The sequence below is a fragment of the Dermacentor variabilis genome, chromosome 10 (assembly GCF_050947875.1).
Source record: "Dermacentor variabilis isolate Ectoservices chromosome 10, ASM5094787v1, whole genome shotgun sequence".
Classification (NCBI taxonomy): Eukaryota; Metazoa; Arthropoda; class Arachnida; order Ixodida; family Ixodidae; genus Dermacentor; species Dermacentor variabilis.
In genome coordinates, this window is record NC_134577.1 from 52940141 (window position 1) to 52965753 (window position 25613).

Sequence of the window (25613 nt, forward strand, 5' to 3'; positions counted from 1 at the left end):
TGAAAGCCACGGCGCAGCTGCCGCTGCGTTCAAATGCTGTCTGCAAATATATTTTTTAATGGTGTCATGCAGGATGAGCGAGCTTTCGTGAAAAGGCATTTGGTTTGGCACCTCCATGGCTATTCCGTCACACACACAAAAAAAAGCAATAAGTTAGATGCATGCGTGCCAATCCCCGTGATTGACAACGTACAACATGTTTTACTAGAAACTACACAACGTTTCGTACATCAGGTGCAAAGTTTTGGGAGCTACGCAAGAAGTACGGTGACCAAAATTTATCCCTCCGCGCGTTCCGTCTATGTTCCGTTGCGCTCCAGTGGTGTTTCATCGCGCGAGCATACATGCGAAGGAGACACGATGGACTCCAAAAAGAAAGAAAGAAAGAAAGAAAGAAAGAAAGAAAGAGAAGAAAAAAGTCAAAACAAGATAGACCTAAAACTAGTGTTAGCAGCCGTGTGGGTAGATGGTTTGCTTGTTTCTAAGGTTAAATTCTTTTCATTTTGAATCAGAAATGAGCTTATATAAAAACAAACACATCTTCACAAAAATCAGTCGAATAACAACAAACTCTTTCTAAGTGCGAACGCAGTCACTGCAAAAAAGTATATATAGTCTTCGCAGCGTTGTGCCTGATGAATGAAACAGTGAATAGGGTGTGCGAGCCATCGTGAAACCATATGCATTCGTGGTGGTAAATATAGACAGAATGCACGTGACATAACAAGCGCCACATTGCTGTTCTATTCAGTTTCCACAAGATAACTGGAGGTAATCAGGTCGGGGTGATGCATAAGAAGAAATGCTGCACAAAGACAGACAAGGACGAGGGGGTATCGACACGAGAGGGTATCGTGATGATGAACTGTAAAATTACAGGCGTCAAATTGGAGTCGCACAACTTCAGCACAATAGCAGCATTTTCTATGACAAATTTAGTGTACGAGGCATGCAATGAGACACCATCGTGCGTGAAACATTGCTGAATTGATCACAAAGACGATGCACAAATAATAAGCCGGCCGTGGTAAATGAACCAGCAAGCACACTTTATTCTTAGCAGAGAAGTTGATCACATGCTTGAATACACGCACACATCAGTATACGAATACACCCAAAATTGTCGCGCAACTGGCTGCTGGAGGCACTTTGCCTGTATTTGCGGGCTTCTTTCTCACTCGGAAAAACACTTTTATGGAGCCCGTATTGACCAACATAAACGTGTATTAGGAGTCTTTCATGTTGGTTCACAATTTTCTCGTTGACACATTTAATCTAACTGTAATATTGGAGAAGCTAAGTAATTAATTAAGACTAATTATGTAATTAGGCGGAACGAAAAGAAAAGATATTCAGAGTATATCCAAGCGACGGAAGGAAATATTACCTTGGTTCTGTCCAGCTACATGGAATTCGCATATGTTTAAATCTTGGTTCATAAGTAGTTGGGACACTCCATATACTCATTATTTACCCGATGGTGAATGCCCTGCGCTGGGGGTGTGCGTAGAGATTAGTGCGGGGTATCACTCAGGCATTTCTTTACATGATACTTCGTAGTTTGCATCTGTCGAAGACCAAGTCGTGATAATTTTCCACACCTCAATGCTTACAGAATGGCAGGGCGCGTGCGTATGCATGTGCAGGCCCAGACAGCCGAACACGGTGTTCGGCTGTGACAGAACCGGCAAGTTCTGTGCAGTAACCAGAAGAAATAGCGGAAGGTCACGTGTAACCAGTAATTATAATTTTGAAATTCCAGCAGCTCGGCTTCAAGTTGGGTTGACGCACACTAGATTGCGTGATGTATGCAGAACACTGCAAGAAAGAAATTGATAGGACTGGATTCGTTTCGGGCATAGGTAACAAAAAAAGCACATATAGATGTTTTCAGGAAGAGGGAAAAATATTAAGGATGCATATAGAAAATGCTAGACTGATAAGTATGTTTAGATTACTTCATTACCTGAGGCAGGTTAGGTGACCTTTGTCACCACCCCATCCCACCACAGCCAATAAATGATCATTATCACAGCTGCACATTCGCCGAACTAAAGGCGCCTTACTCCAAGACTATATCAACCAGACATTAAAGTGCAATCCAGGCTTGAGTGTTGGTGCAGTATCAGGATAAAAGTTTAGCTATTCTGTTTTGCCTAACGTTCAGATGATGAGACTGCTGCACGGCATCGACCAAACGCGCCGCTCAGGTTCTATTTGGGAGAAACAATCTTACACAGAAGTAAACAAATAGCGGGCACATGACAAACGTATATGTATCTTAACCACCAGCTTAAGTTCGAAAGAGTGCTGATGGTAACCAGAGATGTTCCAATGTGCAATACGCATCGACTAGATATTTGAACTTTATCGACTCCTCATAACATATATACTATACAATCAATCACGTATAATCTATCAGGTTTCCCTAATAACATTACAAGGAAGCCAACAGTCCTTCCTCATTAGCTGATTGGCTATGGTGTTGCACTATTGAGCTCGAGGTCACGAGATCGATCCAGGGCACGGTGGCTTGGTTCAATGATGCACAAATCCAAACCGCTCTTGTTCTTAGATTTGGATGCGCGTTAATAACCTCACGGCGTCGAAATCAGCTGCTGCCCATGACTGACGCAAGCGTCATAACCCCATCAACGTTTTGGCACGCATTAACCCCGAATTTCAATTTCAAGTAAGTATCTAAATATGTGACAGTTATCCAAAGAGGCCCGTGAGGCTACTTTTTATGAATTGTGTATTAGGTATGTTATTTTTATGTGTGTTCATTAGCATTTTGTAAAATGCTGAGCTTTTCTTATAGATACATTCTCTGTAACAGTCTGTAAAATGGCTTATGAGTTTGAAAAGTGTTTTTATAGACTGAAATGCCGCCACGTTAAGCGATTTATTTCAGTCGCCATCTGTTGCTGCTTTTTCTTTCTTTGTTTATTGCGGACAGAATAAATGCAATTTAATTTGATCCAATATCACGACAAAAAAATTGGTCATGTCAAAAACAAAATCCACCGCCGAAGCACTCCGTACAGATGGTTAACCAGCGAAGCTGAAACGTGCGGCACTGGGTTAATCCCGACGGTTCCTTAAACGACGGCTTGGTAGGCTGCCGGATCCTCGATACGCAGTTGCTGCTTGCGCTCGGCTGCACGAGTTTGTTCTTGTGCCCGGGCTGCAGCACCGGCACTACGTAGACAAGCTCGTCCCTGGTTCAGTTTGCGGCGTTGCTGATGGAAAGGTGCCTACTCCTCAGAAGTACGTATGATGCGTGGCCCACCCATTTCGTAGCCAGAGAGAAACTGCACCGCGCGCGCTCGCCAGCGACGGAGAGCACAGACGTCACTGCTGGCGTAGCCAATTACGCGCCTCTCTTTCTTTTTTCTCGCGTTTGCGCACAGGTTTCCGCCAGAGGAGTTTTTCGGCTTGCAGGCGACAGGCAGACGGACGGAAGAATCGGCCAGCCGTATACAGCCTCGCATTAAAATTGAAGCATGGTCTGTCTCGCGCAGCAACAGGCCACAATAAGACAGGCTACAATGACAATATGAGAATGGCGGCATGCATTGAAAAGCACAATTGAGCGGATCGTAAAGTATACATCGTACAATAAGAAGCGACAGGATAAAGATTCTGACACCTTGACATTCATGACTCCACCTTAATGCTTCTCTACTTCAATCAGTGCTGCTCACTGCAATTTTCCGTTTTGATGGGAGTTTTTCTCAAGTAAGAAATTAGTCTTAATAAAGCAAATGTAGCCATTTCAAGGATACCTTACTGACTTTAATGCAACTGTTTGTGACACTGACTTTCAGTGCCAACTTATCAGCGATGCATACCTTTCCTGTATCGCTGCTTGAAAATTTAATGAGAAACGAAATAAAGAAAAATATGTCTATCAATTAGTATCACTTGACACATTTGGCCTATTGAAGTAAAATCAATATTGCATCCATCAATTGTTGCGTGGAGTAAATATTCCCGCAATTATGACCGAGGCCAAGAATGTAAACTTCCGTAACAAAATATATCTCGTAACGAATTCATGTCCTGTGTTATTTACAGGCAACTGATATTTTTTTTTGAACTTCATGCAAGCATTAAAAAATTTTAGCCTTGCAGAGCTAACTTTCTAAGTTTTGTTACCTTATTACTTTTCCTTCATCAATCCCTTAAGCTAAACAAGAAAAAAAAACAAGCAAACATTGTAAACAATCAAATTCTACCAATTCTGCATTTTTTCTTGGAACTCGCAGCCTGTGTTACCCGCATGCACACTTCATCATCGCGGTAAGAAAGCAAAAGAGTCAAAGACGCTTGGTATTGAAAGATAGATGAAGCGTATAAAAACATTCTTAAAGAAATACTCATTCTTAGCATAAACGCTAAAAAGAAACAAGCAAGTATTTCAATGGTTTAAAATATGCATAGTAAGTTCTCGCTGCTCCTTCCGAACATCTGGTACCTTCGAAATGCAAGCTATAATAATATCTGATGGAATGGAAACTTAGGCAAACGCACTTACGGTTTTAAACATCGAACTAAAGTTTCGAATAATGAATTAGTACGTGCTTTAGGAGAACGAAATGTTGATATAACAGACAATAACAAACCTTTTAAATGAAAGACGTTCCTCTATGACATCACTCGTTCCCACCTAAATATTTCCTTCACTAAGCGTTAATTTAAACAAGAAAACTAGGTCGCAGAAAGATGAAGACTAAGATTACTGGCAATTTGGTCTAATAAAGAAAAACTGTTATATTGCTCACGGAAGCGTAGTTTATTATTCTTATTGCTATTTGTAACACATACTTAACTGTTTTCTTCAACGTAATGTTTCTTTTTCGCGTACATATTGCAAATTTTGTCATTTCATGCTGGTATCGTTAGCATGTCCCGCTGACAGTTTTATGATTATAGCGAAGCCAAGGCCCGAGGAAGAAGACCGAATATAAACACCTTGATTAAGATAACAAAATAACGACGCGAGTGGCTTCAATACAGGAAAATATATCAGAAATGTGCACCCTTAATATTACCGTGAGTCCCGTAATTGCGTTTTAGAATGAAATCACTCATTGGTGCATGTTGACTACACTAGAGACATATCTTTTATTTATTCCCAATGACAAAACCGGGCGCATGGTTATAACCTAAGCATCATAACGAGGAACGAGACCAGCAATAATGAAAATTTTTCTTTTACAAGTATAGTTCACCAGATCGAAGTAGACGTGCGATACCCAAAGCCTAGCACAAAACGCACTGTCAGAAAGATGCATGAGCCCATTGATTGGCAAACGATGTCGCGCATTTTTTAACCCTCGTTGAAATATTTATTTTCCTTGCAGTGTCCTTGCTGCTCAACAGACATTGGAGTCACGTCTAAAATATGAATCTTTCAGTTCTGATCAGCGCGGTATTATGGATTACATTACCGACTTCATGGGGAATGGAGGAGCATCAAGGTAGGTTTTTATTGCATGATTTGCGGTTTTATGTGTAGACGACTGCGTGCTAGAAACGCTGCAGGTTTACGACGATGTTTGTGATTGCACAGTTGAAGTGGAGACCATGGCGCAATCTCCTACAAAAATGTCCCACACTATGGCTAGGCACGAAATCCAACGCCCCTAACACCCTCCCACCCACCCACCCACCCACCTACACACACACACACACACACACACACACACACACACACACACACACACACACACACACACACACACACACACACACACACACACACACACACACACACACACACACACACACACACACAAACACACACACACACTATACTGGACGCCGCCATAAAAGATTAATGAACTCTACAACCCCGTCAACACACAGCGCATGCAGCCGTGTTATTGCATCACGCACATGAAGACATTCATTTTCCGGAACGACATGGTTTCGGTGACCGTGATGTCATGAGTTTATCTGAAAGCTACATAACCCTTTTGTTACATACGCGCACATAAATCGCAGGTCAAAGTGTGTTGAGTAAAGTCGGCTTATGTGCAGTGAGGGTGTGTGTTGAGCTGATCACCAGCACACTAGAGCATCACATGCCCCTGGTTTGTTTTTGCGTGCACCTATATATGGTGCTTTACTGTAGTACTATATTGATGTGCAGAGTACTTTTGATGTTTCTGATTTGAAGTTCCTTCCGGATTGTGTAAAACAAATTATAGACGTCGTTTTTTTCAGGGATACATTAGAACATAATTCAGAAACCAGTAAGTTAAACCCAAGGAAACCAGCAATGCTGGGTCAGATGCGCTTGAGCACACCCGAGATAACCAAATACGATTTCGATGTAGTTTCTCTCGATTGTAGAAATATGTCATCAAAAATCTCTCTGTCGAGTGTAAGAGGCAATGTGAAAACAAATCTGTTCAGAATGAAGTGTGTCTGTTATGTGCGTTTCAGAGTACTTGTAGTTCTCAGCTATGCCCTCAGGCGCATACAAATTTTTATTATGTTGGTACCCAGCACCTTAGTGGCGCCTTTTGTAGATAACGTTAGCATTTGCTTTGCATGGAGCGAGGTTAATCACTAAAGGAATTCTTGGTGTTCTTGACAATAATAACTCGACGCTTGATGAACGAGAGAGAGAGACTGACAGAGATGCAAATGAGAGAAAGGCAGAGAGGTTAACCAGAATTAAAACCTCCGCTTTGCTACCCTGCACTAGAGAAAGAGAAGGGGGAAGACGGAAAGAAGAGCGTGACAAAAATAAAAGGATAGAAAAATGAAGAGGGACAGAATGGGATTATTATAGTCTTTCTAGTAGGCGTCTGCCACGTAAAAACGTCAACAAAGCCTTGACCGATTTTCGTTGCGACGACAGTTCATGTCGGCATTCCAAGACTGACTGTTCTGAAAGTGGCCTGTCGTCGAGGCGTGCCAACGCAGTGGCTAGTGACAACCGGTGCGCGCTGTACCGAGGACAGTGGCAAAGTATATGTTCTATGGTCTCCTCGCCACCGCAGTGACTGCAAGCCGCGATCTCATCCATACTGACTCGGAAGGCAAAATATCTTGTGTAAGTGACACCAAGCCACCGTCTGCAAAGTACTGTTGTTTCGAGTCGAGAGAGTCCAGATGGGAGTCGAAGTCGAAGGGACGGGTCCTGTCGGGGTAGACGTGTGTGCTTCAAACTTGGTGTGTTCGATAAAGTTCTGATGACTTCATTTGCAAGCACATGAATTTGAAGTACTGCATGGAGAATCATTACAGCGTAGCATACAGAAAACCCCGAGTAGATAGATTCACAACAACTCGTTAGACCGCATGCTTCTGTTAACATGAATGACATGAGGACATATTCTGAAAACATTAAAATGGAAAATATCACTGTCAATTACGGCAACATTGTACACATTGAATAAAGGGCGCCGAAGAAATCTCTTTCAAGCAACACAATAGCACTCCATTCTTAAACTTCGATACTTTTTATGCGCATCATTCCTTAGGGTATAGTCACAATATAAAAGCTAGTATGCAACTAGTGAACCGAAACCGTATCATTCTTCTGTTTACCACAAAGAAACAAACGACTTCAACTAACGTCATGAACTGTAGCAGCAGGGTATGAACTTGTTCATTTTACTTACGATGAAAACTTGCGCAATGCTTAAGTTTTACTAACGGCGCCTAACAAATACGTGCTAGTCACGCCTGTACAAATAAACAGCGCCGGTGTCTCAGACGGGTCAAGCGCAGTGATCGCAGTGGGACTACTTGTGAAACACTGAAAAGACAGGCGCTTTCTGCGAATGGTAAGTTGAGTTTAATTGCGCATTATCTTGAGAAATGGCGTTATTTTCAGGGTCACCAAGAAGAAATAAGCCGTGAATTGGGCTGTTATTTTGAAATGATCAAGTCGTTTTGTTTTACGTTTTCTTTTTTTTCTAGCCCCTGCGCAGAACCCGTATATTTTGGCTGGGAGACGGGGTAAGTTGTACAACCGTTTCCTTTAAAGCGAAAGTGGTCTCAAAAAGCTTCTGCTTAGCTTTTGCCTGACTAGCCTCACTTGTGATTGTTTAGGATTTAATCTTCTGACATATGACAAGCGAGATATGAACGCAACTGAAACACTGATTTATAAATTGAAGTGGTATAGTTGAGCGAATCATCATTATTGATGTAGATGGCCACACGAACTTGCAGATAATATAGCACAGTAAATATAGAGCAGCATTTTGATTCTGCAAACGTTGTGAAAGGGCCCCATGTTTTTTTTTCAGGACGCTATAAGGTCTGTCGCACCGATGTTTGCCGGCAACGAGGTAAGACATGCATGTCTTTTACTGTGCAAAAATTTCACGGTTATAACCTTCTAAAGGTGGTAGCATGTCTTTCAAAAGTGATTTGTTTCACTGTAGGTTACATAACGACTGTCTAAAAAAATTGTTTCTTGTTCTGTTTATGAGGATGAATAGCGTAATTTATTGTTACTTTCGTGAAGATTTGTGTGCTCCAACCTACACAAATTTGTTATTCTATTCGTTGGCCCATGATCGAAGGTGCGGGGAACATTAGGCTGCTAGTCCACGAAAAAATAAAAATAAAAAAGAAACAAGATGAACTAAATGTTCACCCGACTTGCGTGTTCTCCGATGGTAAACTAACAAACGTTTACGTGAAAGAACTCGAAACCTGGGTGTTTGAAGCTGCTCGGCATTATCTTTGTGAGGACTTTAAAGAAAATTGTTGAATGAAGCGTGATGCTTTGACACGCGCAGGTATCACACATCCAACCTCCAACCTACACAAATTTGTTATTCTATTCGTTGGCCCATGATCGAAGGTGCGGGGAACATTAGGCTGCTAGTCCACGAAAAAATAAAAATAAAAAAGAAACAAGATGAACTAAATGTTCACCCGACTTGCGTGTTCTCCGATGGTAAACTAACAAACGTTTACGTGAAAGAACTCGAAACCTGGGTGTTTGAAGCTGCTCGGCATTATCTTTGTGAGGACTTTAAAGAAAATTGTTGAATGAAGCGTGATGCTTTGACACGCGCAGGTATCACACATCCGGAGCTATGTCAAATGTTGCTGACAACCAGTGGATTCAGAGACATAGGAAACATAGTTAAATGGTTTGCCCTGACTCATGTGTAAATCTATAAATTGAATCTTCATAAAGTTGAAGACAAAATTAAATTTGTCTGACGCGCTATAACCTTGTGGAAGAGGCGTAACAAAAAAGAAACTCAGATTTGCGAGGTGTATAATGTGGCACTTGTGCTTACCACGCAAAAGAATAATATTGCAATTGTTTTGAGCACCTTTTGTTATTCCTTAATTCATGAGAAACAAAGAAAGTGTCTTGTGTTGTATGCCAGTGTTGTTGTATGGCAGTTTGCTTTTCTTTTCTATATTTTTCATTTTTTTTTCTTTGTTTTCTTCTTTTCGTGTTTTTCCCATGCTCAAGTGTATTTTTACAATCCACTTCCTGTTTGGGCCTATGCAAAGGCCCGCAGTATTGTTAAATAAAAAAAACGAAAAGAAAGGACCCACAGTGATCTTTGTAGGCGAAAGCAGGTGTCTTTGTGTGCGCTAGAGAGCCTGCGACTGTGCTGGGATTTCAATTATCATATACCACTCATATGCCAAATAATTTTGTGCATCGAAATTCTACTTTCATCATATCTTTTGCGTATTCGGAATCCTGTAAATCGCAGAGCTGCAACATTATTGAATTTTCAGTTTTGTACCGATTCTTGTCAAGACTGCAAACTGTGGGCGACGAGCGGGAGCTCTCTTTAGAAGCGACAGATATGAGCGCAGGTAATATTTCATGCCTAGCACAGTGGGAAAGCACCTCCAGAAATTAAAAACCCTAGCCAACATAAAATGTTGCGACAAACAATGAAGGAAATGAAGCCGCTACATGACAACATACCGACAGAGACAGCAAACATTCATCCGGCGATCTTTCAACTCTGTTTACTAAGACACTTCACTTTATTTTGACACTTTAACGACCCCTTTGGAAGAATACTACATCACACATGATATACTAACTTGCACCACAGGTCCAAGTAGAAGTGTCTGAATATGTATACGGAATACAAATAACACTCTTTGGAGAATAAAATTAACTGGAGGAAATTTTAAAGGATCCTTTTCTTTTAATGAAGAACACCATGAAAGAGGTTCGGCGCACATTTTTACACATCACTACCTTCGGGATGGCCCCACAATTTTACACTCCACAATCTGCGAGAGCCGTCAATGTTTTTACACTACACTGCCGTCTTTATCGACCCACCAAGATGGTTACATAGATAGCGGCTAAGTGAACTGGTCTGACAACGCCAAAAATGCTATCGGCATTAAAAGCCTGCTGGTATATAGCAGTGCGCAAAACATATATCATTTTTTTTATTTCACAACGTAACTGGAGGTTATGTATGTATATATTGAGAACTCAACAGAAAGCTTTGTGCGCGAAGTGGGTCACTGATATTAGAACATAGATCCGTTTCTTACAAAAAATATTTATTGTAATAGTAGTAATGCTGCAAACAATAGAGAATTTTTGTTGTCCTAATCGTGGAGAGAAACTTCGCTTAAGAGGTGCTTGCCATCTTTTCGTTAAGCTTTCCGGTCACTCGGCAGGGCTTTGATATACGAATACTAAGTCAGATATATATTACTGCGAAGCATAAAGAATATAAGTTACCTTCGAAAAAACGGTGTCACCACTACAGTTTCTTATATTCGGTATAAGAAAATGGCAGACTGAATTTCAGGGAACAAACACCGAGGAGGGAATGTCACGTAGAAGGCACTTCACGAAAATATCCAGCTTTTCAGGTAATAAATAAAATTCTGAGGTTTTTGTGTGCCACAACCAAGATCAGATTGGAGGCAAGCCGCAGTGGTGGTGAACGTCAGTTTCGCTTGACCACCCGTGAAGTTAACCTGCTCCCAATGCATGATACACGAGTGTTTTAGCATTTCGCCACCCAGCGAAATTCAGCCACCATGGTCGTGAATCGGACCCGCGACCTCGTGCTCGTACTCCGCAACGCCAAACCCACTACGCCAACACGGCGAGTGTTCCCAAATTTTTGAAGAGCACAGAAACACTTTTGCGGCAGCTGTGATATACTGCAGGCATACGAAAAAGTACAATCTCATATGGTGTGTCGACTTTGATTTTCAGCAAAAATGATTGTGGACTCTCTGGACACCGAAGTCGATCCGTGCGAGGACTTCTACTCTTACGCCTGCGGTGGGTGGTTGAAGAAGACCAAGATACCGAAGACGAAGTCGTCATACGGTAGTTTCAACGCGCTCAACGACGTGCTGCTGAGAACTTTAAGAGGTGAGGCTGTCTGGCACGTCGCATAACGGCAGTAAAGGCACCAGTCAGTAACCTTGCTATCGCAATTCCAAAAACTGATAAAGCTCCAACTGAAGTCAAATGTTGATATTGCACTGGTTCTGACCTGCTTGACACACCTTAGTGCCGACAGAACTCGCGCAGTGACGCAAGGGAAACGAAAAGCAAGAACGACACAGTGCCATGTTCGCGTGGTCCTTTGCTTCTTTTCTTTTTTTTTCACGGCGTAAGTTCCGCTCCAGTGAAACGTATATTTTACGAGAGAATAGAGTGTTGAAAACACACAACTCCATTATGAATTTGAGAAAACTGATCATCATAAACTACAGGGTGAAGTGTAACAAGGTGCGGCAAGAAATGTTTGATGATAGGTTTATCTTTAAAAAAAGGACCTCATGAAAGAAAACACAGCCAGGGTAGTGTTACTAACAGAGAAAGTTGATACGTTTTCACGGAAAAATAGAGAATGCAATCCAGATGGAAAACCTATTTTCGGGAACATGTAATATTTCAACCGTTAGGTTAGTCTTCTGTGTATAGGGCATGTCATGGTACAGTATAGATTGACAGTTGGGTAAACTGGTAATGGTTCAATTCTTTGAGACAGCGTCACAGAAGAACATGAGCGAACAGAAGAACACTTGTATTTGTGTAGCGTCATTTCGTGTTCGTGCCTTTCTGTGGGACGGTTTCAAACAAGTGGAGCACAGAGTTCGGCTTTCGTCACCATCCAGTCGTTATACAGACAGAATGAAGTGAATAAGATCACTGGTGCTTTATTATTAACTGCTCCAGAAATTTGCATAACAGCCATTATTTAGAAGCAGATTACCATGCATGGCCACCTACCGATCAGGTGAATGGGCAATATCAGGTTAGTCATGAGTTTAATATTGCACAGATAGCAAGCAGAAAAAGGGCTGTGAAATAAGTCAAGTAGAAATGCTCCCTTTATCATCACCCCAGTGGGACACTAATCTATACAAATGCGTCGTAGGGAATAAACCATTTCCCTCCTTTTTAAAACGATAGGTGCAGAATATCTCTGACTCGCAATAAGTAACTTTGTCGTGATTATACGTGCGTTTCTCCGCGTGCTTTAATAGTGGATGCTGAAGAATGCAGGATAGCAGAAGCTGTCGATGCACAACAGTGAATTAGGCACTTCCACCTTGTGTGCTCCATAAGATGCTAATACGCTTTTTTTTCATTCCTCATAGGCATACTTGAAAGAATACCCATTGGCAAAGGTCACCAAAATGTAACAGATAAAGCTGCCGTGGCCTACCACTCCTGTAAAGGTAGGTCTATTTACCATACCTGGACGTCGTGGAGGCAAATGAATTTCTTGTGCAGGTTTGTGTTTTACGTAGTGACTGCGCTATGAATTTCTTGGCATGTTCTAAGAACTAAGAGAGAGAACTATCTGGGCACTAAATTTTTTTCTGGACTGTTACTTCTGTCGTAGTTCGTATTTACATGCTGCGCAACTTGGGGACGCTATACATGTTTAATGTATTTAAATCAAGTGTCACTTCTTACCGTACGGAGCTATGTGTTGGGGAGATTTTGTTTTCTGGTCAAACATTTGCAAAACAGCCTGGTCTAGAAACAAATGAAAGAAAGAACGCTTCTCATATTTACCGCGCCTCACAAAGTAAACAAAAATGAAAGAACAGTAGTGGTACATAGTTCCACGAGAACCTCTCTTAACGAGGAAAAAATTAACTGGTAGTATAACGAGTAAAGCCGTCGCGATACCTTCACTTGCATTGGTAATGAAGGGAACTCTCTATAATAACAAAAACTGGAAAGTGATTCAACTTCCAGTTGAAGTCGATGAAGTAGAATGTCTTCCTGCGCTAGTTGGAGGTGGGAATCAGGTGCATAAACCGTACGATATATTGTGATAGCCGCGCTGCCTAGCTCAGAACTCCAAGACCAACTTTTGGCCATCCAGCGAGCAATGGAGGCCGTATGGGAGCAATATCTCTCAGTGACCACTTAGCGGGCCCAGGCCCGGGCCTCCCAATGGCCGGATTCCAAATAAAGTTACCTCACTCACTCAGTTTCTCGTGCTCTGTAGCTCTTAATCTAATGTAGGTGTATCGAAAAAAAAATCTTGCTGAAATTGGCAGCTAAGACGACTACAGTTGAAACTCGATTTGACGCATCGATGACACCGCTCAAATTATTTCGTTAGATCGGGAATTTTGTAAAAACGAGAAAGGGATTTTTCGGTCTTTCGAAATCTAAAAGTGTAACGTAGCGGCACGCAAAGGCTACCGGAGCATTGTACTTGCCTCTAATCCAGCCATCTGTCGCATTAACCATGAAATAACGAAAGCAAACCCCACTGCCCCTACCGAGGCGGTGTTGAGTCGGATGTTCCTTGCATGGGCACGGCGTGCAGCCTCGTCAAAATAAAGCTAGGGATGCGACAATGGCGCCTAGACGTTTTAACGCGATAGCTTTAGAGCGCACGTTCGAAGCACACGCCTGTGTCAAAATTAGAAAGAAATCACACCTTTTTTACTCATTTAGTTAAGAAAAAGCTGCCTTAAATCGAGTTTGGTTAACTCTGTTTTGTTAATTCGGGTTGATGGTAACACTGAACACCATGGGTAGCTGCCGAGAAATGTAATTTATTTGTCATTTCTGGAATTTCTTTAAAATGGGGTTTCGTTAGATTGAGATGTAACTGTATTTATTTACGCCGAATTTCGTTTACTAGTCATAGTGAAATTGCAAGCGTTATGCAATTCCCGTCTGCTCTCATGCCGTGTACGAAGGGAGTGTGGTTACAGGAAACTCCTGTCTTATCAATACAATTCCAAAACAAATTACATGAAGGTTAGCTGCTAAGACGACTCTAATATTTTGCTAAGTATCATCTACTTCACATAATCACCCAGTTCACAGTGAAGTTGTAGATATAATGAAATTCCCTTCTGCCATGCAGCGGTACTTGCACCATGTCGCTATTTCACCAAAGATTAAGAATCCCTCTGCAGTCAAAAGATGTATTCGTTGTGTGTGTCCTTCAATAATAATAATAATAATAATAATAATAATAATAATAATAATAATAATAATAATAATAATAATAATAATAATAATAATAATAATAATAATAATAATAATGACAATGATGATGATGATTATAATTTCTATTATGATAATACAATGTACATGCACAAATGCGTCGATTGAGGCAAAGCCCACCAACGCTTCGCTACTCGTCCTTATTCCCAGAGTGGAAGTGCGGGGAAATTTTTTATCACGTATTAGCATCACCAGCATCATCATAATCATCACAATCGTCATCATCGCCGTCCTCAGTCATCATCTACAATTGCGCCCTTATACTGCACTATCATCCTAATTTTGCACAAACAGACGTTAGAAACAGACCTACTTGAGACGAAGAAGTGGCGGTAAATGGCCAAGGAAGAGATTGTTCAAAAAGAAAAACAAAAAATAGATTCATTAGGCTGATCAAGATCTGCATGCCTAAAAGTGGTGCTGTGATGAATAAAAATCTGGTTTCAGCCAAGGCATCCGTAGGTGCGAATCTTCAATAAATTACTTGTTCAGTCATGACCTCCAGAACAGGTATATGAAATAGCGTCTTTCAACAATAAGTAGACGGCCATGCAATCACGTACTGCCTTATTTAGGTGTTATCGATTGTTCTACCTTTACCCATGCACACGTAATACAGACGCAAATGACTGTGTGAAGAAAAAAGTCCTATCTTGACGTGCCTGACACCATTCACGTCCCTGCACAACTAGATAACCTAAAATTTAAGTTGTGTCGCCTGGAAAGCGGTAATTTTTTTTTTAGACTACAGGCAACGCGATGGAATGAAGTGATCCGTCTCAGTAGATGTGAACATGACATAGGCGTATTAAGAAGGGTCGCGGGCTACCGTGAAATATCAATAGGGGCTTGAATATTGTTCTACGGCCACGATCACTGTAGTTCTGTGACCGGGTTGATAGATGCCACGTATTAGTGATCGCGCACAGTACTGATATTTGTTTGGCTTTGGACGACCATGCTTGGGCAACGGAGAAATATAGTAGCATATCTTATCATTGCTATACAATGTCTTTCTTTTTGCGTCAACGGGTTGGCTGTATATGGACACCTGTTATCTCGCGAGAAACTTGTCGCGGAGACCTTTCGTCGCTGCCGTAGAAACGTGTGACGAAGGATTGGATGCCTCGGCAGCTTATCGCAGTAAGCTGCTGGCTGCCATAATAGCGTCGAGAATAACTGGGACAGTGCTTACGGGGCTATTTTGTCCCCTCCGGTTTGCGTACCGAAGCAAAAAACGAAAGGAACAACAAATTTTTATCGAACATCTCCACGTCTGATGGCGTCTAAAATCGTGCCAGTTTCATTTGTCTCCGGTGGCGTCCTCATCCAACACTATCCTTGCAACGTCGGCGTCAGAACAGGTAACTGAGAAGAGACCTACAGAATATTCAGTTACTTAGCGAGCTGAGTGCAGTGGCTTCTGACCCACCAAGTGCTCACTGCGCTGAAGGAACGAGTAGTAGCGAAAGCATACATAGGGTAACAAATACTTCCGTCAGAGACCTCTGTGAACGCGTTTATTTTCAGATGTGCGTAAGAACAAGTTTGCACCATGTACCGGCGTCGGCAACTACATCTAACGTGCGTTGAAAAATAATTACGTGTTGCCAAGAATAAAGCCACACACACACACACACACACAAACACACACACACACGCGCGCGCTCTTCTCTTCTCGTTCTCTTGTGTGTGTCTCTTTATTTGGCGTCTTGATATCTTATAATGAACAGCTACCAACTAGCTCAACAAGAAGTGCTTTTAACACACGCACACACACACACACACACACACACACACACACACACACACACACACACACACACGCACGCACGCACGCACGCACGCACGCACATGCACACACACACACACACACTCGCACACGCACACTCACACACACACGCACGCACGCGGAAGAAATCCTGCGAATAGCTCACACGTGATGACACATCTGCCACGCCAGAACAAAACTCAGTGCGGGATGTGTGAAAAAGCAAGAAAAACGCGTACGAACTGACTCCACACACCGAAGCGCGCACCTGCTGCCCATTGCGCTGTCACCATACGCACAATAAATATACAAGAACACTTCTATGATTCATGGGCTGTGTGCAGTCACAAATGTAGCACCTGTAGCTTCTCGTGTTTTAATAAGTGTTAAATTGAGGTAAACACTAAAAGCGACAAACTGATGTGTAAATTTCCGTTAATTTTCTAATAGTGCAATTCTCTCAAGAAATGCTACCAGTACACGCACTTCCTGCATTCTTTATATTTTGTTAGTCACTAAACCAGAAGTTCTGCCAACGCCAGATCAATGATGTGCAGATGACAGTTTTTGTCACTAGGCAGAATGTTTATCACCGTGTAGGAGAAACCATTCTACGTATTTATCAAAGTCTTGGGAATTTGATAGGTACCTGCGGGAACGTGCCTGCCACGCCGGGGTATCGAGTCCACGACCTCGTACTGAGCAGCGCAACGCCACAGCCATTTGGCTACCGCACCGGGTATACACACTTAATGTCATATTGGGATCTACCCAGAACAACGTTGAACATTGAGCCACATTACTTCTCTCGTTACTGGGAGGCACTATCTCTTTCCAGTTCCACCGGCACAGCTATATGCCAAGAAAGAAAGGAGCGAAGGAATTGGGACGAAGTGAAGAATATAAACATCAGTATTTCATGGCAAGACAGTATCTTGAGCCCGAATTGAGTACAAATTTACATGAAACGTAGTCTTTTACGGTTTTTCTCGGCAACATTCGAGCTCATTCTTATTTATTAAGTAATGCAGGGGTTTTTTACGTGTCAAAACCTCGATACGATTATGAGGCAAGTCGTAGCGGAGTACTCCGGTATAATTTCGACCGCCTGGGGTTCTTTAACGTGCGCCTAGAGCACGGTACAAGAGCATTCCCGCCTTTCGACCACCTCGAAATGCGGCAGCCGCTGTCGGGATCGGATCCCACGACCCCGCGCTTAGCAGCGCAATGCCATAGCCGCTATGCAACCTCGGCGGGTTTAAGTTCATTCTTATTTCTCACCACCCCATTTGCGCTTAACGAAAGTAATGTTTGACTTCCTGCCCACACAAAGCAATATTTCATAGCTACAGGGAACAAGATTTTAAACTCCGCTCACCGGGCTTGCACCCGCGGCGTCCGCAGCCAGGTCTTGACAGCGTTCCGTCGCTTCCCGATGGCAGCGCGAATGCTCGCCGGTTGCCTAGGTAGCGGAGCTGAATAGCCTGGCGTAATCTGCGTTCTCGTCGTACGTCTTTCCTTCGGCGCGCCTTACGCTTCACCTATCACGCTCGCCTATCGCCAGCAATGACACAGCAAATTAATCGACGCGTTCGTTATGTTAAAGCTCGGGTGCGTCGGAATCGCGCATCGAGACACACATTCGTGAAGCCTAGCACATCTCTCGCAACCTTGTGTCGAAGAGCTCCCGGGGTCCGTTGCCGACACGCCGCGTGCTCACGAAATGCTCTACAGTCCAAAAGAAGTTACACCCTTTGGGGTGTACACTTGCCACACAACAATAATCATCTGTCTTGCTTGCATTTCCTTTCTTTAACGCTGCGAGCCCGGTACTTCCGATTCATGAATGACATGCGCATTATCAGCATGACAGAGCATTCTCGACAGAAAAGTAACGAGCGCAGCATTTTGAAAAAAGGAAGCGCAAGCAAGACAGATGACGATTATTGCTCGGCGGCAAATATACACCCCTAAGGGTGTAAACTTCTTTAGAGTGTACGATCGATGCAAAGCGTCAACGTTATCCTGCACCAAGTTGAAAAGAGAAAATGACGTATCATTCTGTGCAAATGAGACCAAGTGCTGGCTCTTCGTAGTCAAGATGAGAAATCGCTAATAATATTTTGTTAAATATGGTTAAACTTTGTTAAATATTTCTTAAACACACAAACGGGTTGCCCAACGTGAAAAACGTCAGCTGCGCAAACCATCAGGCACTTTCTGTGAGAGTGCGTAGCCATCAAACGAAAGCATCAGGGCAAGTGACCAGCTTGCACGAGTGGCTACATCCCTCAGCGGATGCCGAGAGTGTTCTTCGAGCACTCTACGCCTTTGCTAAGGAATCGGGTACTCTCGTCATGGTGTAATAATCGTGGCGAGAAGCATTCCGCATTACCTGGTCCTGTCATCTCACGATTCCCCAATTCAGCTAAGCTTAGCAGGTCAATGAGCAATCGATGTTTATTAATTCCTGATTACAATCATGATCAGCCTAAACTGATTTTGTGGTTCTCATTATTAATGTTCCACTTAGACGCTAGATGCAAAAGCCTTACACTATATCAAAAGACCCTCCGTCTTGACATTGTAGTACGCTAATATTTTCTGTTCGTTCATTTACAGCTGTCGCAAAGTCCTACGACCGGGTTGACGTTATGTATGACATAATGAACTCTTCCGCGCTCGGCGACTGGCCGCTAACAGTGAAAAGCATCAGTCACGTGAAGAACTTTACAAACTGCTCGGATCTGCTGCTCCAAACCGGATTTGGCCCAATACTGCGTTACGATATTGGCAGAGACAGCAAGAACCTTACGTCTTACGTGATTCAGGTAAATAATTTTACTAATACAACGCGTTCAAAGTAACAACCAATACAACAAAAGACTCGGCTACAATAATAAGGATGGATGCGATAGGAATGTTTCACGCCGATTTTGCTCAGAAGAGTTTTCGAGAATATTGATGGCGGCTAACATGTTCGCCCTAAGGGCGAAATATGCACTTTAATAGCCATGGCGACCATTTATGTGGCTGCATAGTAATAATACAGATTTTTTTTTTGTGGCTTGAGCCTGCGGTTCCTTTCGCCATGTATTATTTTGAGACGTAAAATTCCTATAGACAATATGGAAACCCGTAATTTGAGTGTCTTAATACGGTAATAACGTCCGCAAGGAAACACGCAGACATTCACGAACTATGCAGACATATAACACCCGTAAGAGCACGTCACCATTTAAACGAAAAGTGTATTTTATATTTGTTCTTATTTCTTTAACGCAGACTTTCATTCTGCATGCCTGAATATGACTTCTATGTTCGTTTCGCAGCTGCATGCGTGGAAATCGAAACTACCTGCCAGTATCGCGAATGGCGTTAGGTTGTGTGCAGTTTCCCCACCAACGTAAGCCTAGGAAGACATATTTTATGTGCACGAGCCAATTAGTAATAACTTCTGAAAAAAGTAAAAGTGCACCCACCCCCGGCTCTACGGACCACTTATTATCAATCCGAAACCCGCCACTGCAGCCCTGTGGCTGTGGCGCTGCTGAGCACGAGGTTTAATCCCAACCGTGGCAGCTGTATATTGTGGTTTTGGCACTTAGAGCCGCAGAATTTAATTTTATTTTATTACCAAAGAAAGCATGGCTTATGCGAGTTAATTCCGGGTTGTTGCGTCTTGAAGTGTCCGGTGTATTTCGTTTCTCATCTGTCTTCGCTGGCGCTGTTCCCTGCACTTGTGTGATCTGTTGCAACCACACTTCAGGCATTCATGACATTTCGAAGCAGTGGAGTGACTGTTCAGTTTGATGAGGCGTCTCTGCTGCGGCAACAGGATCTGTCACTTAGTTGCTAATAGCATTAACGTCAACAGACATCGTGATATCTAACGCAGTTTCTCGGGAGGGAAGGTATGCCATCTGTATACGTATGTACATGCTGATTTGTTTTTTTTAATTGGTCACAAGAAATGGTATACAGACAAGGGTTCCAAAGTCAGAGACTGCACCGGGACACTTGCATTAGAAGTTATATAAAAAATAAAGCAGAGAAAAACAAGTTAAGAAATAAGCAAAATATAATCAAGAGTGATGACACACGTAAAAACAGGAGGAAGAGGAAAGTTGCACAATCATTTCTAATTACACAGCTACTAATTAGCAAAATACCTTTATAGGAAATTAATCAGACATCACATGGCTCTTGAGTTCGCATTTGAAAGAGTACAAGGTAAAGGACAACTTAATGGAATATGTTAGAGTGTTCCAAAGTTTAAGCGCGTCAAAACAGGAAGCCATCTTTCCATAATTAGTATGACATAAAGGCAACAGGAAATTTCCCTGTGCTAGAAACCTTGCTTTATTAGGATTAAAAAGAAGATCGCAACTATCGAAGTTGTAAGAAACTTGTTGAGTTAGTAATTTGATAAGTAATATTGCTAAATGAAAATTAAACAAATCAGTAACTTGAAGAATGCGGTTTGTACGTAGCTGTGAAGAGGCGTAAGAGAAAAAAAAAGACTTCGCGTCATTATGCGGATAGCCTGATTTTGAATGTTCTGAATAGAGGAAGGATGACAATGATATGTATTACACCAAGAAGCGGTACCATAAATGAGATGACTATGCATGAAAGCAGAGTATAACGACAATAATGTTTGTTTGGAAAAAATGCATGTGATTTGAGTAGTGCTCTAACGTCAAATGCAGTTTTTTTTGTGTGATGTGCGCAATGTAGTTAGCAAACTTACGGTGGGGATCTAATTTGATGCCGAGCAAGGAAACCCAAGCGGAGGCACGAATGTCATGCCCATTAAGAGTTATATTCGGAGAGCAAGGCAAATCTCACTGCGATGACCTAAATAACATGAACTGCGTTTTCGTAGGATTTATAATTGGAAAATTGGCGTTACCCCAATCAGTGCTTCTTGACAGATCAGTGTTTAGTTTCAAAGTTAGCGAAAGCAATGACTTATCCCAGAGGGCAACAGTCGCATCGTCTGTGTATAATATTAGGACAGTCAGGTATGTCATTCATATCAATTCAACATAATCGTGGAGCTAAAATCGAGCCCTGAGGCACTCCTTCGTTAATATTTTGCTTTTAGGGAAAGCGCCGCCTGCGTACGCTGCGCCTGCGATTGCACCAAATGGGTTTTTGAAAACACATATCCACTTCAGGTTTAAGATTGCACAGACTAATACTAATAGAGAACGTTGCTTCATCGTTATCTACAATAGGTGACCCTTGCTATTCTTCCCTTTCAGATTGATCAGATGGAGTTTCCAGTTGTGGGACGCAATCAGCTCACGCATCCAAACAAAATGGAGAACAAACCAATCTTGAAGGCCTACAAGCGCCTCATAAAGGCTGCTCTGGAATTCATGTCGTTTAGCATCAATGCGTCGGAAAAAGGAAAAATTGCCGACGAGCTCATAGCTTTTGAAGGAAAATTGGCGAGCGTAAGAGGACGCCATGATTTTTTTCGTAATTACAATTTAGTATAGGCAAATGGCGAATTGATCTTGAGGGGTGTAACGAATCAGTCGCAGGTGTGTGTAGCGGATGAACGGCATTGTGATCTTTAATAAAAATGACTAATGAGAACATTTTTAGTACATGAAAATCTCCCGATACAGCTTTCCGTTGGTGAATACGTGATGCAAAAAAGTGTTTTCCAAGCATGAGAGAAGCCCGCCAATACCCGAAAAATTACCACGCGACCAGATGGCTGCTCGAGGCGCGTTGCGTGTATTCGCGGGCTTCTCTAATCTATGGAAAATTTACTGTTATGTAGCGCGTATTGAACACCAGAAAACTGTACTGAGAATTTCTCATGCTGCTCTACCATTTTCTCATCGGCAATTTCCATCTAATTAAAATATCTCGGAGCTTCAATAATTAATACTAATTACGTAATTAGACAAAATGCAATTTATAATCTGGGTATCTCCAAATAACGCAAACAACATTACCTTGGTTCTCTATTTCTTATTTTGTAATAATTTTTTTAAAAATTTAGGCTGCGAGGGCCACCCTGTATTTACTACATTGCACTGGTGATTTAGCAAGCAACGCTACGTCGGCCGTACGCGCGAGCAATGCAGTTTTTCATCTTAAAGATTTGGCGGACTCCTTAAGGAAAAAGCTCTCCCCCAACCAAATTCCGCATAGCTTCGCGCTGCCTTGATAATAGAGTGGTAAAAAATACGTACAGAGCTATTTATCATGCACGCATACTTTTCTGCCATGAAATATGGCTCGGTGTAATCCTGCGTGAACTAGCAGGAAAATCTACAAATCTTGGAACACTTTGACAGCACTCAGTGTTAGCGCGGCGGAGAGCTCGGTATTTTAATCAAAGAGCGGGTTTAGAGGTGGCGCTCTAGGCGTTAAGAACGTTCTAGGACCAAAGGCCAGAGCACGACGTGGGTAAAATGCTCAAGAATCGGCCCTCGATCCAGGTGCTGAAATCAACAAACATCACCCGACAACGGCAAGAACAAGTTTTATGCACGGGTTATAATGAAGAGTGACAACTCGGTTCGACAAATTCCAGCGGTATCGCAGCCGTAGCGTCGTTTATTGCCATATTTTGGTCCCGGGTTCCATGTCTCGCGGCGGGTGCGGGACATATTGGGGGTTGCGGAAAACGACGACACGGACAAGGAAATGTGGCTGTACGAGGGGCACCAGTGTGCACTCGCCTTGTCTCCTCGTTACAATGGTGCACTCGTTGGTATACGAACCTGTGCGGGAAAGCCCCCAACTGGCTACCCCTCTCTCTCTCTCTCTCTCTCTCTCTCTCTCTCTCTCTATATATATATATATATATATATATATATATATATATATATATATATATATATATATATCACGTGCTATATTTGTTCGGAGTGGATGTCAAGAAACTTGCCGTAGCCTGAGAATTTCTTCATCAATCAGCGTTAATCGCCCATGCATTTCCATCTCCAATCTACGTGCCAACCCGAGCCGTTCATTTACATGCAGATTAGGCAATTCGACATTGTTATCCACGGCACTTGTAAAGAAGCTTTTTGGAGAAAACTAACAGAAGAACCAACATCGCGCTACTTGCGCCAGAAGCTCTCAAAGAGTTTTTGAATAAAAATAAGGCAGTATAGCGCATGGCTAACAAATTGCTGTAATTTCTAGCGATAAGACGCTTATTTTATTAGCATGATTCACTGCGCATAATTCACTGTCCCCGCAAAAAGTCAATAACTTTCGAAACACTTAATTTGCAGCTCACTGCGCCACCTGAAAAAAGAAGAGATTTCTTCTCCCTGTATCACAGGACCACGATCACAGTCCTGCAACATAATTTCTCGACAGTAAGTATTTTGTTCTCTGAAAGCTTCAGGACAATAAGCAATGCGGAAACTAAACCGTTTAACTTGCGACATGAAACCCTGTCCATTGCAATTTCTTCTGCATGCACTGCATAGCATTTGCCGCGTTGGACACTTGTTCTTGTTCACTGCAATTATTAGCTAACTTAAAGAACTGCTAGATAATTTCCTATTCACAAAGAATGATACATGATGCGTTAAGATAATGTAGCACGTGCCATAATCACAAATTGGCCGCCTACAACATCGTCCAACGTTAAAGACGTTTGTTTCAAAAAGGGCGCTAATAGTGGGCAGAAGGCACGGTGCTAAATGTTTCGTGCACTTATGTATTCTGCAGTATTTACACGATGCGCCGTCTGGTGCCATTATATTTATTATCGTCATCATTAAAGTGAAGCCATTCTTAACATCCCTCCACCCCGTCGCTGGGCTTCGTTTTCAACTGATATCGAATAAGCACAGGCATACTGGCACTAAGAGGTCGCATTTGTGCAACTCGCAAAACTCGCGCCACAAGACGTATAGTCTGTTATCGGCTTTTCTACTGAGAGAGAGAAGGGGATTCTGGAGAGGAAGAGGCACTCGTTTATCTTTTGGGAAGCTGTTGGTGGTACATTATTTTTCATCAGTTTCCCCTTCTAGATCTTCTCAACTGGGAGTTTTCCAAGGCCGACATAATGCTCACCGAAGACGAGACGGTAGAAATCTACGCTCTGGATTACTACAAGAAATTGGTCAAGTTTCTGGAGTCTACAAATCCGTAAGAACAAAACAAACATCTGCGATTTGTATTGTGTGGCGTTTTTAATATTAATTAAAATTAACTGAATTTAAATTCATTATTCAGGTTATAAAAAAGGCCAAACTGATATATGCGCTATTTGAGACACATAAAACACTTATTTTAAGTAACGTACGCCATATTTGTGGAGATTAGTGCCGTGAAAGGCGATCTCCGACGATAAAAATTAAAAGCTACAGGGATTTTCAGGATAGATGGATCAATTCTATAAAAGAAATGGTGAAGAAATAAGCTCAGTGTGATAGAGCTTCAGGGGAAACGATATTTAAAAAAAAACATGTTACCAGTATAATACAACTGCTACTAGTCCGTAAAGTTGCGAGGAGGTACTTTGAAAGTTTTAAGGTGGTACCACCTGGAGGCTCTCCTTCTTTTATCATTCTTATATATTGCGGTACTGCTGCTTTAGTAAAACTGAGTTATTACCTATAGTTCCAAAACGCAATGTTGCACCGCAGCTTTACTCTAGTCTGTGTTGAGCACGAGATAAACGGAAACACTTCAACGCTAAAGAAGAGCTGCTTGAACAGTTCGATGAAAAGTGTGCTAATAATTACTGTAAATGGGTGGTTAGGGCGAAAAGAAATCCTTGCCAACAACAGTACCTCTGCCGCATTGACGCCGTGAGTTAAAAAACGTCCACGTCCGTTCCACCCTGTGAAAATGGATGTATGGTGAAGCTGCTACTGCTGCAGACGTTAGATAACACTTACAGTCAAGCTACAGACATATTATTTTCTGATTGGAATACGAATATGCGAGAAAACATAACTCTGTTACGCGAAAATTGAAAGCAAAGCCTTTCCTCGGCGGCCCTTTGGCGTCCATCCTCATTTGTCCTCCTTCTTCTTGGCCCTCCGCCTGGCGCAAGCGCATTAGTGAACTAATTAAATTTGTCAAAGTAAAATGTCTCAGAAAATTCGTAAACAATGACTTATTCACAACCTACAGACACGATAACATCGGCTTGTAATTCGAATGCACAAGAAAATGTAATTCTTTTACGGGGAAACTCAAACACAAACCTTTGTTTCAGCTGCCGGTTTTGGGTAAGGACGCCGCGAAAGACCTCAATCAACCAAGCGAACAGTGGGGCTGTAAAATGGACCATAAGGTTATACAGTCGCGCGTGTACACAACGAACGCCTCGAAGACGAAATGATCCGT

General features: G+C 42.2%; 1 protein-coding gene across 1 annotated transcript in view; it reads left to right on the top strand.

Annotated features, from left to right (window-relative positions):
* LOC142560548 (neprilysin-1-like) overlaps nucleotides 1-25613 on the top strand; it is a 60971-nt gene that overhangs the window by 11003 nt on the left and 24355 nt on the right. Inside the window, exons 2-10 of the mRNA XM_075672735.1 lie at nucleotides 5370-5486; nucleotides 7945-7983; nucleotides 8277-8318; nucleotides 11210-11371; nucleotides 12610-12690; nucleotides 18888-19096; nucleotides 21536-21730; nucleotides 23537-23623; nucleotides 24274-24404. Of these exons, the coding sequence (XP_075528850.1) occupies nucleotides 5411-5486; nucleotides 7945-7983; nucleotides 8277-8318; nucleotides 11210-11371; nucleotides 12610-12690; nucleotides 18888-19096; nucleotides 21536-21730; nucleotides 23537-23623; nucleotides 24274-24404 (1022 nt within the window). The 5' untranslated portion in view covers nucleotides 5370-5410. The remainder of the gene's footprint in view (nucleotides 1-5369; nucleotides 5487-7944; nucleotides 7984-8276; nucleotides 8319-11209; nucleotides 11372-12609; nucleotides 12691-18887; nucleotides 19097-21535; nucleotides 21731-23536; nucleotides 23624-24273; nucleotides 24405-25613) is intronic.